Source organism: Gymnoscopelus braueri, assembly GCF_963280865.1.
Source record: "Gymnoscopelus braueri genome assembly, chromosome: 18".
Taxonomy (NCBI): Eukaryota; Metazoa; Chordata; class Actinopteri; order Myctophiformes; family Myctophidae; genus Gymnoscopelus; species Gymnoscopelus braueri.
Window position 1 is genome coordinate 11,652,198 of NC_137618.1, and position 17,500 is coordinate 11,669,697.

A 17,500-nucleotide genomic window follows, 5' to 3' on the forward strand; every position below is an offset into this window, starting at 1 on the left:
TAGCGTGCCAGTCGCGTAGATCTACGCGAAGTGGTCTTTTTTTTCTTTTTTTCTTGCAGGTTCACATTTCAATGTAGGCCTCGTTCGCAGTGACACATTTCATTGTAGCACACCCGGAAACGGAAATATCCGTATCCGGAGATTTTCGTTCCCACCCGCTTCCACTCTAAATCTTCCCCTATTCCTCCATTATCTCGGTTGTTGTTTTTCTCCTCGCTGATCGCTGTTTAACATAAACCGCGACAACTTCAAAATGGATGATCGCCGATCGAAACGGTCTTCTCTGGGCAACTCACACAGCTACCCTGTGTGTCTACAAACAGTTTAACGCACGATCTTAAGGTATTTAGCGAGGTCTGTGGCGACGTGAAAAAAATAAAAAAATAAAATAAATCGCTGGCACTGGTGAGTACATTATGATATTAAACTCTGGCGTGGAATGTGATAATGGGAATAAGAAGTTAGTTCACAAAGTTTAACCTCAAGACCAAAGGCTAATAAAACTTGGAATGGATATAAGCCCTTTCTACTGAACAATTGCTCACTCACATTTGCCGAGGTAAAAATATGATGCTGGAATCCGGCAATATACGAAATATTTTATCAGAGCTTTATTCATTACTGTGGGGAATCTGTCTTTGGACGATGTGTGATCAAATGTTGATCAATTGATTTTGAATGAAGAATATTCTAATGACATACGCAAGCTTTGGTCCCATGTAAGTCTGCCTCCGAGCAGACGTGAGGAAGAGCGGACCTGCGTCAAAATTCACAGACAAAAAAGATTGATGAATCAGACTCATGACGTGGGAAGTTGCGTAAATTACAAAAAAACTTACAAAATGCATAAACAGCTTAGTGAATCAGGCCCAGTGTCTATTGTCTAAAAAAAAAAGAGATTCAACATGAATAAATAGCATAATAAAACACTGTGCTGCAATAGCAAGCACATCTTCAAAAGAGCCAACCCAACAGCACTGCAGGCAGCTGAACCACCTTGTTTGATGTCTCAATTTTACAGTGTTCATTTTTGTACATGCTTTGAATTATAAAGAAATGTGCTACACAAATTACACTTACTCTTCATCACCACCACTGTGTCCTAGCCTACATATTTGTCCTGTGGCTCAGTATCGTAGAAGTCTCGACTAACAGTAAACGAGGGTTCCTCTCGCACCAGACGCGGTCAGTGTGTTTTGTTTTTTCTGCCTGACATTCTTTATTTCTCTGTTCATCTGTTTACTTTCTGGCTGCATATTGTATCTCTTCATCTCATTCTTTTTGCTCCTTCAAATTCCAAACTCGCTGCGTCTCTCTGTTTTGTTTTCCTCATTCCGTGCGTTGGCTTTCACTCATCCTTGTCATTCCTTTGCTCCCCTTTTGTGTGTTTTTCAGCCTGTCAACTATCATCATTTTATTATTCTGGAACTTGTCACCGGTTTGTTGTCTTGGTGGTGAACTCTGCCAAACGCTGACAGACACTGTGGTGAATTGCACAGTCCTACTCCTATGCTCTGCTGTTCCATTGTTGAGACCGCTGACTCTCTCTCCTCGAGCCGCTCTCCAGTGCTGTCTCGCTGCCTGAAGTGCTCGAGCGCACTTGAAATTGTGTCCAATTATCCCATTAAGACCGGGAACGTCTGCGTCATTTTTAGATTTCTTTGGCTATTCAAAAAATTGCAGATCTACAAGCTCATAGCGCGGCACAGAGTGCCTCGCTATGAGCTTGTAGATCTGCTATTTTTTGAAAAACCGTGAAAATGTGTCAAAATCTTTGAATATATATTTTTTTTAAAGCGAACATTTTTAACTAAAATCTTTGCTTCTGGGGATTCTACAAAATAATGTCTAAATCCTACCAGTTTTCTAAAAAAACATATGTTGCTATAATATCAGTGGTTCTCAAACTTTTTATATCAAGGACCACCAAAATTCCGCGGACCCCCATATCAAAATATTTTGTTCTATGCAGGGACCCCCAGAAGCAAAGATTTGAGTTAACAATGTATATATATTCAAAGATTTGCACACATTTTCACGATTCTTTTTCAAAAATATCAGATCTACAGATCTATCCTGCGTTCCCGGTCTTAATGGGTTATTAGGGCCCGAGCACCGAAGGCAATACGAAGGCCCTATTGTAATGCAAGGAAATATTATTCTGCAAATGAATGACATATTTGAGGCGCTAAAGGTGCTCAATTTTTTTTTGAAACATTTGCACAAACATCAGAAGTGCTGAACAACAACAGTATACATTTTATGGCTTTTGGACATGGTGCGAACCCTACAGCATCCCAGAATAGGGATGCTATAGGGTTCAAGTGGTTAAATGAGCTTTGAAAATAGACCAATATTGTCAGAACGGGTCAAGTAAAAAACACAGCATGTGATTGGAGATCTCTCATTGTTGGCTCCCCGTGGAGCGAAGGTGGCTTCTAGAATCTAAAACGAGGTTGTGAGATGGCTACACGGAATGATGCAATCTGCACGAATGTAAGCCTCCTGCTGCGTCGATGCAACCAAGCTCATTTTCAATAGGGCTGCAACTACCGATTATTCTATCAATCACTTTTTCGATTGGTCACATAATTGAGAAGCACGTTGTTAAATACATATATACAGTATATACATTTGATAACAAGTCGATTAACCATTTTAGAGTTATTTTATACTTTGTCGCGCAAAAATTGTGAAAATAGCCGATCTACAAGCTCAAAACACATCACAATGTGGGGTCGGCAGTGTCTCAGGGGTAGAGTGGCCGGTAGAGCGGCCGGAAGGTTCCAAGTTCGATCCCAGGCTCCCCCAGAGTTAGTGTCGAAGTGTCCTTGAGCAAGACGCTGAACCCCTAATTGCTCCCGATGAGCAGGTTGGTGCCTTGCATGGTTTCCTCCGCCATCGGTGTATGAATGTGTGTGTGAATGGGTGAATGTAATGCACAATCTATGTAAAGCGCTTTGTATAAAAGCGCTATATAAATGCACCATTTACAATGAAACGTGTTGTACTGTATAGCTTGTAGAAAACATATTTGAAACTTTTTGCCTGTAATGAATGATTCCAAAATAGGGATAGGTTATTAATCTATTATTTTATTTTTAAAAAATATTGATTGCAGCCCTAATCCTCAACGCCACAAAAGATTCCATATTCCAGCTTGGAGTGTCTACTCTGCAAAGATGTTCTTTAGCCACACTGGGAGAAACAAGGTGGGGATTGTGTGTGCGCCTACCTGCCTGTGTTTACACTACAGTATGTGTTTTTCCACTGCTAGGGCCCAGGTGCGAACCTCTGATGAGGTCAAATACAAGTTGAGAGGTGACATCGAATGCCTACTGACAGCATCGTGCATGTCTAGAACGCTCTCCAAATGAGAAACACATTCTCCTGGGATTTCGTGTGATTTCGCTTGTCTGACTGCATGTGAGCTTCCTACCGTCTATCTCAATTAAGGCGGGAAAAAAATACATACAGTACATAGTAGAAAAATAAATCCGATTCTGGTCTGACATATCTTTCAATTTTAATGGTTTTGCTTAGTCCAATTTTTAGCAGCTTGCTTTAGCAAAGCTGCTCTATAAACGGGCCGCGATAAAGGAGCGGAGAAAGGGGCGTGCACTTCCATTCATATTTATACGCCTACCCAGGAAAGGGGGCGTGGCAGGCTGTGGAAAGGGGGCGTGCCTGTAAAAAAGGATCTAACCTTTGCTCTGACTGTGGGCATCAGGTTACAGAGTTTTGCAGTTTGATTGACAGCCTCTATTTGAAGGGTGTCGCCCACTCTCAGCTCTCAGGACACAGAGTAAGAGAATACTTTAAATCATAATAAATTATAGAGTGCACCAAAAACATTTTTTTAATTGTCTGCGTAGGGTTAGATAAAAACTCTATTTTGTATTTGATAGATTTTGGGTTATTTTTTTCCCCCATACATTAATAATAGTTTGTCTCTGTTTAGTAATCTCTCTCTCTCACAATTTTATTTGCTCCTCTAATAAAGGAAATAGCTATAGATTGAGGCTACTGTCTGCAGCAGCAGCAGTCAAGCCAGATACATTAATAATAGAATGCACATTAAACAGTTCATTTTGCCCTAAATCCCCCCAACTTTGATTATTGTGATTAGTTTAGCATGCAAGCTGCTATAAATTATGACTGTGTCATTTTTTTAAATTACATTTTGGAAATCTTGTAAAATTCAGGCTGTACATTTTTTCCCATTTTTTTTCAAGGTGATTCAAAGGTTTTATTTCTGTTGATGCTCTGATAATTCTCAGAGGACTCCCACCCACTCCACCTCCCTCTTGTTCCGTCTTTCCTGTCTTAGTTTAGCTGTTTCCTCCAGCAGTGCTGTGTGGCTACGCCCTCTTGGGAGCTCATTTCCCCATCTTCCGTCCCTTCTTATCTCTCTCAATTATTTTCATATTCCTGTTCCTTTTGAAGGCTCGTACAGGGCCCTTGTTCTGGGCCAACTCTGCATGCATTCCAACATGAGGTTTCTCCTCTCTCTCTCTCTCTCTCTCTCTCTGTATCAGAGTCTGCGTGCCTCTCTTTCTTTGAACGCAGAAGGTATTAAAACGTAGCTGAAGCAATACGCAATATGCAATACTTGTCTCTTCACAGTGTCAGCAATAACGATGAACATTATTGTTGCTGTCAGGCGGAAACCTTGTATGTCCAAGACCATTACTTTTCAGGAAATAGGGGGAAAAAAAGAACCTGTGTTCCAATGGATTCAATGTAGTCATTAATTTAGTCACAAGCCCTTGTTAATACTTTGCATTGGTTAGAATATTTATAAAGCCGACAGACCGACTTTCAACATGGCCTGCCTTAACCACTTACAGCCTATATAATTCATTGAGTCACCCAGGGATCATATTAGGCCCCCTCCTACACCAAATATCTTCGCCCCATAAGCCGTTATGCAGCTCACAATGTGTCACATTGCGAGCTTGTACATCGGCAATTTTTGCAGAATGTTTAGGAACACTAGGGTTCATGTGATTAAAGGCTTAGTTGCTCTGGTTTGTCTCTGTTTAGTAAACTCTCTCTCTCTTTTGAAAGAGAAGTCTTAATCTCCTACCACCTTCTACGTAATGTGCGCCGTTTTCTTTCAGTTTTCTTTTTTCCGTTGTCACGTCTCCAACATGGTGCCATGTGCTGTAACCAGTAACTCTTGACCTAGTCTCGCAGAGCCAGACGATCAGATTTCTCCGCCTACTGACATGTCTGCGGAAATCAAAATATGCGCTAGAAGAGCAGAGAGAAAGGCTGCTAACTGCTTTGAAATCAAATCCTATCACCGTCACAAAATGAAAGGTCGCCCGTAAAGTTTTTGCACTGGTTCTGCACTGCAGTTTTTTTAAATCTCCAAAATATTTCCAGCTAGTTTTAGGACATTCATCGACTTTAGATGTCACCAGACGCATCGGTGGGTGGAGAGCTCTGATTGCCTGGCTATGTGAAAATACTACTGAGCAAACCTTCCCTGACAAAGCTTCTATACCACAACTTTGTTCCCATTTAGTTACCATCTTGTGCAGGAGCGACACGTAGCAAACGTTAGCAAGAAAGACGACAGCAGAGGGAGATAAAAAGTTACTCGCCCACTCGATACTTTGGCTCTTTTTTTTTGATGTTGTCACAAGTCTGCTAGACTCAGACTGGGTTGGAATATGTTTAAAGAACTGCAGTGTCAAGTGTCTATCCTTATCTATCCCTTTCCCCTTCATTTGAGCTCAATATATGGTACAATGCAGAGAAGACCTATTGTAACTGGTGACAGCTACTGAGTGATGTCACCACTGTGGTGGCAGTGAAGTGCTGTGGGGCATTTTAAAAGCTGAATCAGGTCCCAGGGTTAGAAAATGTGTCAGATCTGCATCTCTGCGGGCAAAGCTGTGCACTGTGGCACATTTACACCAAACCATTTTGTTTCACTGAGAGAAGAAACTAAAGAGCAGCAATAATTCCTTTTGTTCTCTTGAATCGTTTCAGGACCTGTGTTGCTCAATGTCATGACATTAACCACTTACACCCTATCAGTCATTCTCAAAGTGGGGTCCGGGGACCATCAGGGGTCCTTGAGGGGGTTCCAGGGGCTCCCCAGCAAAATTAGTTAATTTAGCATCAAAATCAGTTTAACCACCTTAATCCTATCTGAAAATAGCTGGAAAAAAATATTGTTGCATGTGGTTAACGCAGCTAAAGGTTGGGGGTTCCACTCCCTGTGTTGCTCAATGGCATTTTAATAACAAGACATAAATCATGGATGCCACCACCACAGCCTTCAGTTGTCCAGGAGAACAACAGAATATGACTGGACAGTTTTGTGGTGATGGGAATTGGAATTCATGCCGACATATTAGCACATTTTTCATTGAAGTCCAATAATGGCTGCTGCATGCACTGAAACAAGAGAATACATATCAAACATCAACTGAGAAACCGTCTTCTTTTTTTCTTCCTTCCTTCATCTTTTTAAACCAAGTAGCCCCAAAACAATATTATGCAGTCAATGATAAGACTTAAAAGCAGCTGTGTTTTTTACTGTCTGCTGTCTGGCTGGTAGATCTATATCTAGCTCCAATCGGAACCACTCCCTCCACTATGTAGCTCCGAGATGAGGTTCCGCTTCGTAGGGTGCCGGCAGAAGTGTGATACCGGCAAGCAGTGGCCAACAGTACCGATTTTTACCTTTTTCCGCACATCGTATCCAAAACGTAAAGGTAGTCCTCCCTGCTTTTTAGTCAACCAGTTAAAATACTTTTGGCTGAGACTTCCGGGTGGTATAAACACAACGATGAATAGTGAGAAAATATGGAACTGGCTGACAAAAAAAGCGACAACCCGTCGCTTAAATTTTCTTGACCGCTAAAATTTTGAGAGTTTTTTTTTCACTCTCTTGAAGTGTGTGTGTGTGTGTGTGTGTGTGTGTGTGTGTCCATGTCCATGTCCTTACTTTATCGTAAACCGAGTCTTGAAACTTGCAGAAAATGAAACTGGCTTGAGCTATATCAATCCAACATGCTAAACATAACTGTGCGGTTATTTTCTGTTAAAGGTATGTAATAGTTGCATTTTAATGCATTTCAAAACATGATTTGAGTCTAGCTTAAAACAGTCCCCAGAGAAAAAGTTGATTTACAAACAAAGATCCAATGTCCATGACTGCAGTTATGTTAGCCAACAAAGACTGAATTATTCAGGCTCCTCTGGTAGTATTTTAATAACTTTTTAAAGTGCAAATATAAAGCCATTAACAGGAAAATGGTCTACTGTACAGTATGTTTATGTAGCCTATACTGCAGACAATGAATGTATTGATGGTGCTTCAAAGCTAAGTTAAAGAAAGAGGAGAGATTTAGTTGGGCAGAGAAAGCAAATTTAGATATTTAAACAGCTAAATTAAGTCAACACATAGGGATTTAGCTATGTACTGATGTATTCTCTAAGGTACAGTATAATCATCAATCCATACTGTATGTTGAGAGTGAATGGCAACAAGGCGAGAAATCCATAAATGCAATAAAAAAAAAATACATTAAAAACAATGAGGGACAAGAGGAAAACACAGGGGGGGAAAGGAGAGGGGAAATAATGAAAACCGCAGGCCTTGAAATGAATCTGAGATCAGTTGCACAGGAACAATTGAGAGAGAGAGAGAGAGAGAGAGAGAGAGAGAGAGAGAGAGAGAGAGAGAGAGAGAGAGAGAGAGAGAGAGAGGGGGGGAGGGAGGGAGAGAGAGAGAGAGAGAGAGAGAGAGAGAGAGAGAGAGAGAGAGAGAGAGAATAGGAAGCGGGACAAGAAAGGAAAAAGAATGAGAGACGGCAATAAACCATCAAGTGTCTGTCCGTAACCAGGGCAACAATGACAGCGGTGAGTCAGTGATCTCCCAAAAGGAGCGATAAGGTTCCTCTCCGTTTAGGTCAGCTTCCGATTGATGGGAGGCTGACCGGAGGGTGACTGCCGGCCGGGGCGGGAGGGGAGGGGAGGGGAGGGGAGGGGAGAGGAGGGGAGGGGAGGGGAGAGGGGAGAGGGGGTTAGGTAGAAAGGGAGAAGGAGGCATATTATGTCCTCATGATGACCTCTCTGTCATATTATTCTCCCCTGAATAATATGGAAAATATGTCTGTTTTTGATGGCAGCCTGTCAGGTACATCAAGGCAGTGTCATATATTGCCGTGGTTTTCAACCCTTTTCATGCCAAGGACCCCTAATTTGGCCGTGGACCCCCATCTGAAAGTGTTTTGTGCCAGGGACCCCCAGAAGCAAAGATTTGAATTAATTATGTGCTTTAAAAATAAAGATTTGCACACATTTTCAAGATAAAAAAAAAAAAATAGCAGATCAACAAGCTCATTGCGCGGCACCGAGTGCCGCGCAATGAGCTTGTAGATCTGCTATTTTTGAATAGCCAAAGCTAAGTGGTTAAAATGATTGTGATGCTATGTTAACTAAATTCGCTGGGGACCCCCTGGTACTCTCTCAAGGACCACTGGTGGTCCCCGGACCACTGGTTGAAAACCACTGATATATTGTAATAGGTGTGAACTGAGCGGTACACGTGAAGGTGATGAGGATGTTTCGGCTTTGTTTGTTTCGCGGAAAAGCGGCGTTCAGAAAAATGCTCAGCGATGCTGAACTGTGATCCTTTTGGGCCCGAGAGTTCCAAAAACTTTTAATCCCTATCCGAGTGGATCAGATTTGGATTTTATTGCCTTCAATGTTTACTGATATAATTCTATGATCACGGATTGGATACCCCAATCCTCTTATTTGGTTTTGACTTTTTAACCATCCAAAATCCATATCTAATCCACTCGGATAGGGATTAAAGGGATAGTTCACCCCCAAAAATACTTTTTTTTCCTGTCGATTGGACACTTGAATTCGTGGACGTTTTAGTTTTTGTCGTTTCCTAAGCCAATCATTTGATGACCGGCAGCGGTTCCGATAGGAGACACAAAGAGTCTCCTTTGTGTCTCCTACCGGAACCGTTGCCTACCGGTGCGACAAAATCAAAAAAATATCCATGAATTCAAGTCTGCATGGGGTGACTAATCGATAGAAAAAAGTAATTTTTTGGGTGAACTATATCCCTTTAAAAGACCCTTAACACATTGGGTGCCAGCATTTTTTCATAACAACTTACCGTGGGTGCCAGCATTCTCCCCATTGACTGCGCTTTGCTGTTTAAAGCTCTAGACTCCACGATGAGCAAATCCACGTAAAAAAAAACATCCATTCATGTAGCGCGATGACCCTGGCTACATCCTGGAACGATAACATTTCACTCGCGAGTTACAACGGGGGGGGGGGGATCGCGCATCGCGCATGACCGGTTTTCCCCACCGGAAACAGATTCGGAGATATAGGCGTTTTAAAGAAGGAAATAGACAGGAAGCGGATGGGGAGCCATGTTTTTGTTTCCGGTGATCTATTTGGCCTATCCTTCTCAGGATCACAATGGGTACTCCCAGAGCTGCTCCAGCCCCTCCCGTGTGGAGAAAAAACAAAAAAAACAAAAAGACAGCAAAACCGAAGGGTATTCGGTTTTGGCACTCCGCGTAACTATTTGCAAAACCGAAGGGTATTCGGTTTTTGCACCCCATGTGTTAACTAACAATGAGCGTAACGCTCTCAGAGTTAAATGAACACTGAGGATTTTCTAGTGTAGATCGGTGTCCCAGAGTCCAGAGATATTTTTTTTTTTCATCCGTGATCTAATGCTTATAAAAATGGGGGAACTTGAAATGTAATAGGTTGAGAACCACTGATGTGGATAATGTATTGTTCCCCTGCTGACGCAGGTCTGAATCCTCCCTGTGTCTCTCTGACACCACCGTCTCCCTCTCAGCTTTCTTTGTATTTTTCCTCGGATGATAAATTGTAGTATTAAATCATTATACTGTAGCTCCGTTTTATGAGAACTGTGTCACAGTGTCACAGGGGTGTATCATTTCCTTTGGGGAAAAAAGGCTTCGGAGCCAATTTAGAGCTCTAAATATGAGGCCTTGTTGTGAAAGAAAGGATGACTGTCGGAGCCATCGTGGAGATGTACCCTAAGGGGCATGAGTGTTGACGGAGTGCGCATGTTGCATGTGTGCGTGGTGGTGACTGGAGTGCACATGCTTTTATTCTGTGAAGCTGGCCTTAACCCATTCAATCCGGGAACTCCATCTCTGCCATTTTAGATTTATTTGGCTATTAAAAAATAGAAGATATACAAGCTCATAGCGCGGCACCGAGTGCCACGTATATCTGCTATTTTTTAATTAATTAAATTTTTAATCATGAAAAATGTTGCAAATCTTTGAATATATATATAGGCTATATATATATGTTTTAAAGACAACATTTTTTAACTCCCATCTGTGCTTCTGGGGGTCCCTGGAACAACATATTTTGAGATGGGGGTCCATGGCCAAATACTGTTATCATGTTGGGGGTCCTTGACATAGAAAAGTTGGAGCACCACTGATATAGCAACATACTGTTAGGATTTAGAAAACATTTTTAGATATGTATTTGGCCGTGGACCCCCATCTCAAAATGTTTTGTTCCAGGGACCCCCCCAGAAGCAAAGGTTTGAGTTACAAATGATACAAAAATATATATTCAAAGATTTGCACACATTTTCCCGATTGTTTTTTCTAAAATAGCAGATCTACAAGCGCTGCACTCGGTGCCGCGCTATGAGCTTGTATATCTGCTATTTTTTAATACCCAAAGCAATCTTAGAATGACACAGATCCGTTTCCGGTCTTAAAGGGTTAAAGACCCTTGGCTGTGTTCAGCCACTGTGAGTCATTCCCTTTAGCACAGTGTGGTCACCTCATAATGAGCGTTTTACGAGGCTGCGATCAGTAAACAAGTCTATTAATACCACTGAACGTGTCCCTGCTATACTGTTTTTTACTGTCTGCCACCAACAAATGCCTTTTAAAATTAAAATTAAAACTCAGTGAACTGTTAAAATGTCGTGTCGTAGCCTATAGCCTGTTATTTGTGTTTTGCATTTTGAAGCAATTTGAGAGGTTCAGCAATGTATTCCGCAAACAAGAGCTTTTTAAAAGAAATGAATCCTTTTTCATTAGAAAAGCACAGCTGGCCTCTGGTAGCCTACATTTATTAGTGGAGTTTAATGAAATGCACAGATATATGAGCCACGAGGGTGGTAAACGAGTGGGATTTCTGGGTTATGCAGGGCCAGGGACAAAGTTAATACTGCACTTCATGATGCTTGTGGTTTTCATCAGGGGTGTTAAAATGTCGCTTTATTTTTTATTTTTACCATGAATCTGTTGGTGTTTAGTGTCTGTCATTAGACAAACAGATTTGACCGAGCATCAAATTTGCGCTTGGAGGAACGCATTGCCAATTTGAACATTTCCATTTATTGGCCAAAGTGGTGTCATGTCTATAACAGGCTTAACTTGTCAGTGAAGTCATGTCTATAACAGGCTTAACTTGTCAGTGAAGTACAGGCATTTTAACTGTACGTGGCCGCAGACGGTGGAACAAATGTGAGGGGAGTGAAGCATAATACTTACAAGATTTATTCTCAACGTGCACGTTGTGAGCTGCAGATATTTTCAGATATTTTTTAACCAATTCATGAACCATACAGGTGTTCAGCTTCCTTCAAGTGAAGCTCTTACAGCATAAGTTCAAGCAAGAAGACAGCTTTCATTCACTTTCTTTCAGTGGTAAAAAGTAACTAAGTACATTTACTCAAGAACAGTACTTAAGTAAAATATATGGTGCATGTGAGGCTCTGTGAACAGGAGAACTCCTCCACCAATACAGTACACAGTGAGGATTTAATTGCTTCATTTAGCTACATGGCAATCAGTAAGTATTGAAAATTGACATACAAAAAAATCCTTTAAGGATTAGTCATTTCATGGTGGATTTATTAAATAACTGCAGACCAAGTAAACCATGCTGTAGCTCACATTGTACAACAAATCCAATCATTTTAGTGGGGGAATTTCTTCTTTGTATAAAAATGCATGCCACTGAGATGTTCTTCCCTATATGATTATGTGCAAAAGATGATTATATAATATTAACTATATTGTTAAATTATATTGGGAAAGCACTGAATCCACACCTATAAATGACTGTGTTTGTGGTGTGATTATGAAGCAGGACAGTACTGTTGAAGAGCATGTCTACTCACATGCACTTGGAGGGTTAGGCCCAATCTGCAACGCGTTGTCAGCTAGCTAATTTCAGTGTGCGACGCCATCATGCAATGCCATCATACAATGCCGTCATACAGCAATATCATCCATTGGGCTTGATTATACAGTCCAATTAATATTTTTGTATTGTTTGAATCACTTACTCATACAGGCCTTCCCACAGCCACACTTTCTGATATGAATGATAAAGCCATCACATGCTTAGCACTCAGTAAATGACACTGATAAACCCCTGACCATCACTTTACAAACACGCAATCTGAACGGAGATACAGAACTTTAAAGTTATACAATGCAGGTCCACAAATAACGATTTTTAGCAGCCTCTGCTGGTCATTACCGTCACTGCAGGCCGTTCGTTTATTCCTCTGTTACCCAGAATTCCATTTGTTTTCACCGGAAGACGGAAGCGTTTCAAAAAGCGTTCTTTTAATTGTTTTATACGATCTGTGGATCGTTTCTCTTAGCCAGTGGAGCCTTAGTTACCGTGAGCTGTGTTTTCTTTTTCTGTTGTTTTTCGATCTTCAAATCATACAATCTCTTAAAATCAGCGTGAGTTGACGTCATTTTCGCTGGAGAGTCTCCCCCGACACCGTTCAATAGAAAATATATAAATAAAAGGCTTTCGGGGGTGAAATTCATGGAGTGGGTGTTGTGAAACAAACATTCCACTCACAAAAGATAATACAATTTAACTTTAGTTTTATTGAAAAAGTTACCTAGTATTACTTTAAGATGGGGAAAAGTTTGCTTGAGTTTTGTCCATTGCAGCATTTCTTTATTTTGTTATGCCTCGCTGTTATGTTGTGTATGTACAGTATTGGCTTTACGTTGTATTGTATATTGTTCTTATGTGTTGAACAGACTGTGAAACTGAATATCTCCCTCTGGGACAATAAAGGCTGATCTGAGATACGGTATACAAGCAGCGAAATGCTAGCCCGAAATCTCAACACAGTACAACCCAAGCAGAGCTGAACCTATTGAAAATGTCATCTTGGTTTGAAATCTGTAATGTGAAGACTCGAGGCTTGATTGCTTATCCTGAGGTCTGTGCAGGTTGAGAAGACGACAGAGGAAATGCCCAAAGCCAAGGGCAGGGGAAGGGTTAATGGGGATCAAGTGGATCTCATCATATCGATGTTCCTCCCCTCTCTCTCTCTCCGTTTCTTGACCATTGCTTCGCCCTACTCCTGGCTGTCATATGGATATTTTGTCATTTTCCCCACGGGGGGCTTTTCAGAAATAATACACTCCAGTTAAGACTCCGCAGTCAGCAGGCAGCACACTGTGCCTTTGTGTTACAAAGCAATTCCACAGGTATCAAGAACTGAAAATGGTTTTGAGTAGAAACCTTTTCCATTCTTTTCACATTCAAAAATCCCATATAAGAAACAATAGGCTCTATGCAGCAGCCGTATTGGACATAAATTGGGCCTCCTCCTTACTTCCTTCACAGGTGTTACCAATGATACATGTGCACCAGCTTGTGCAGCTATAGGCTTATGAACTGGACTACTAGTGTTAGTTACAGATGGGCTATGTACCCTATTTTAATGCTTTTTAATGCTTATTCATAGTATATTTTCTCTCAGTTTTAACCTGTGCCCCCCTCTTTTTGTGCTGTGTTTTTAACTAGCCTTATTGTATGCCTGTATGAGCTATGGGATACCTGAATTTCCCTTTGGGGATTAATAAAGTATCTATCTATCTATCTATCTATCTAATGAGGGTTCTGTTCCATTCTCGTCAAACAGAGTCAGGGTGCTGATATTGTGCATGTTGGCTCACTGGAAACACTCTGCTACACCAGTGAGTCTCAAAGTGTTGTTCATGGTTCTGAGGGGGTTCCAAATAGCCCCTTACGGCCTTACGGGTGTAGGGTCCATTTGGTTCCATTTGTACACTCTCAGAGTTATGAGAGTCCTTGAAATTAAAAAGTTTGAGAACCACCGTGTTACACTAAATGGAACAGAGCCTTCATTTGTATCATTCGTAACACCTGAAGTGAAGGAAGTAAGGAAGAGGACCAATTTCTTTCCAACATGGCTGCTGTGCATAGAGCCTATAAGAACCCAAAATAACAGTTTTCCATCCCCCTCTCTCTCTCTCTCTCTCTCTCTCTCTTCCCCCCCTCCAGGCTACGGCTGGCCGTTGCCCCCTGAGCTGTGTCCTATCTGGATCTACCTGGACGTGTTGTTCTCCACGGCGTCCATCATGCACCTGTGCGCCATCTCTCTGGACCGCTACATCGCCATCAGGAGCCCGCTGCACCACAGCCGCTTCAACTCGCACACCAAGGCACGCATCAAAATCATGGCCGTCTGGACCATATCCGTGGGTGAGGGCACAAACACACCTCTGTGTGTGTGTGTGTGTGTGTGTGTGTGTGTGTGTGTGTGTGTGTAGAGATGTCACAGTCATGACATCTTAGTTGACGATTAATTGTTGTATAAATACTTGTTTCATTAATGATTTTGTTTTTGGATTGAACATTGCAACATATCGGGCTTTACGTCTGCAGACAGGCTTCAGACGCGCCTCCTCAGGAGCCTTGCCTCAAATCTGACATTTGATTTGGCATTAGGAACCTGTTGCAACCGCATGCCTGTGCTGACAACGACCCCAGGCAGGGGTTCGAACCCACGACCATCGGCACGAAAGGCGTGTGGTCTAACCGCTAAACTAGGACGGCCCCGAACATTGCAGCATAAATGATCAAAATGAAATTTCTTAGGCTTTGTAAACAAGATTTGCACGGGGCACAAATAAGTTAAATATACAAAGAAATGACTGACAACTAGAAAAAGTGCTCCTCGGAGCACAGGTCTCCGCCAGGTCATGTAGGCTATTGTGGCCTCCTGGTGGCGCTATAATAGGCCAACGTGAAAAGGGTGCCATTTCTTCTTAGGCCTTGAACGAAAATCGGACACTTGACTGCATTCATGATTTGAGGCATTTTGTTAAAAACATTTGTTTTGCTAAATTAGACCTGCTGGTGGCGCTATAACAGGGCAATGTTAAAAGGGTGGCATTTGTTCCTCAACATAGAGTGAATGTGCGTGCAAAGTTTGACCGCAATCGGACGGTGCGTTCATGATTTGCGGAATTTTGTTCAAAACAAGCCAATAATGCAAACTTTAGATGTCAATCTTAGCCAATCAGTATGGAATATGAAAAATAAAACACATCCGTTGTGATCACATGACTATAGAGATCATGTGTACCGATTTGCGTGAAATTTGGATAAAATTGGAAGGAGTAGTATAAAAACATGTGTTTTACATAAGTCGGCCTCCTGGTGGCGCTATAAAAGGCAGATGTGAAAAATGCAGGGCAAAGGTTTTTCCTTGACCTCTAGGGAGTGTGCATACAAAGTTTTACACAGATCGGTGCAGTTATAGGTAAAAACACGAATCGGCCTGTTATAGCGCCACCATGAGGCTGATTTGAAAATGTTCAAATGGCAGTTCTTCTTCGGCCTAATGGGAATGTGCGTGCAAAATTTCACGGAAAATGTATGCTGTGTTCATGATTTGAGGCATTTTGTTCAAAACGGAGCACTCCTGCAAACTTTGGAAGACATTTTTAGCCAATCAGGATGGAATGTGAGAAATCTGAAAGACCCGTTTCGTTTAATGACTATAGAGATACTGTGTAACGATTTGCGTGATTTTTGGAGAAAATCTGTAGGAGTACTGTCAAAAAATATGTTTCGCACAAATTGGCCTCCTGGTGGCGCTATAACAAGCCCATGTGAAAATTTTGGGGCAGAGGTTCTGAATTGGCATCCAGGGAGTGTGTGTGTGCACAGTTTGGCTGCGATCAAGCCAACAGTGTCAGAGATTAGCTGTCCACAGACGGACGGACGGACGGACGGACGGACGGACGGACGGACAGACGGACGGACGGGGTGCAAAACATACTCTCTCGCCATGCCTTTCGGCCTGGCAGAGACAAAGATCGATGAAATAAATAAATAATGCACTATGGCCAATACTTAAGTATTATACTTAAAAAATAAATGGCAATAAATAGCAGGGAAAAAACTATATACAATGTGTAAACCAATATAGCCAATCACAACGCATTGCATGACAACGCATTGTGAGCTTGCAGATCTGCCATTTCCTCAATTTTTGAACATTTTAGAAAATGTACGAACATGTTCAACACATGAATTCATACAGATACATTGAAGCGATTCTATCGACGATGCAAAAATAATTGCGATTATCTCAATTCATTGCAATCAGGTGAATTGTAACAGGCCACACATATAGACAGGCACACACATATAGGCACACACATATAGACATGTGCATGTGTGTGTGTGTGTGTGTGTGTATGTGTGTATGTGTGTGTGTGTGTGTGTGTGTGTGTGTGTGTGTGTGTGTGTGTGTGTGTGTGTGTGTGTGTGCGTGCGCATGCGCGCACACACACACATGCACATGTACAGTATATGTGTGTGCAGTATACAGTATGTCACTAGTGTGTGTGAGCGTATGTCTGTGTGCAAGTGTGTATACGATACTATGCATGAGTGCACAGATTGTATGTTGTATGTGCAAAACGTATTCCATTCAGAGAAGCCATTTGCAGCCCAATAACCTTTCATACTTTATATTAGGATGCAGATTACATTAAAATGAGTATACGACATAGAGAGAGAGAGAGAGAGAAAGAAAGAGGAAGAGGAGGCAGGAGAGAGAGACAGGAATAGAAAGTGAGAGAGAGCGATAGAGAGACCAAGAACCACAAACATTCTACTCTCATCTCAGGCTCATAATAATTATCATTTAGCGAGAGAGTGGCAATAGGCCAAGTCCATTTGAATTGGGAGAGAGAGAGAGAGAGAGAGAGAGAGAGAGAGAGAGAGAGAGAGAGAGAGAGAGAGAGAGAGAGAGAGAGCCCTAGCTATTCAAGAAGAAAGGCAATCGGCTCTCATAAGCTGCAGTTTGTTTTAGAATCAAGTGACATTTGTGACTCCAAATTATTTTTATGGAGGCGAGGGAACAATCAGCCTCTGATAGTAGCTGACTGTTCTCCAACTAAACTAAACTAAGTCTTCCTGGCACGGAGACCAAAAAAGCAATCTGTCACTGTCACTTCATACAGTTTTCTTTCCAGGGAAAAGTACAACACCCGTGTTCATTGCAATGTTAAGTTATGTAGAACAATGGAGTTATATGACTTCTGTTGGCTAGATGGACCATACTAGTTAGTAGGAGAAATGCATTGTTGGTTTTGGACTTTTTGTTAGCCATGTTCACAATAAGAAA

At 41.7% G+C, this 17,500-nt stretch overlaps 1 protein-coding gene across 1 annotated transcript in view; it reads left to right on the forward strand.

The window, feature by feature from the left end:
* Positions 1–17,500, forward strand: part of htr2aa (5-hydroxytryptamine (serotonin) receptor 2A-a) — a gene marked incomplete at both ends in the record, with an annotated part of 51,705 nt that overhangs the window by 21,842 nt on the left and 12,363 nt on the right. Inside the window, one exon of the mRNA XM_080457284.1 lies at positions 14,359–14,559. Within this exon, the coding sequence (XP_080313410.1) occupies positions 14,359–14,559 (201 nt within the window). The remainder of the gene's footprint in view (positions 1–14,358; positions 14,560–17,500) is intronic.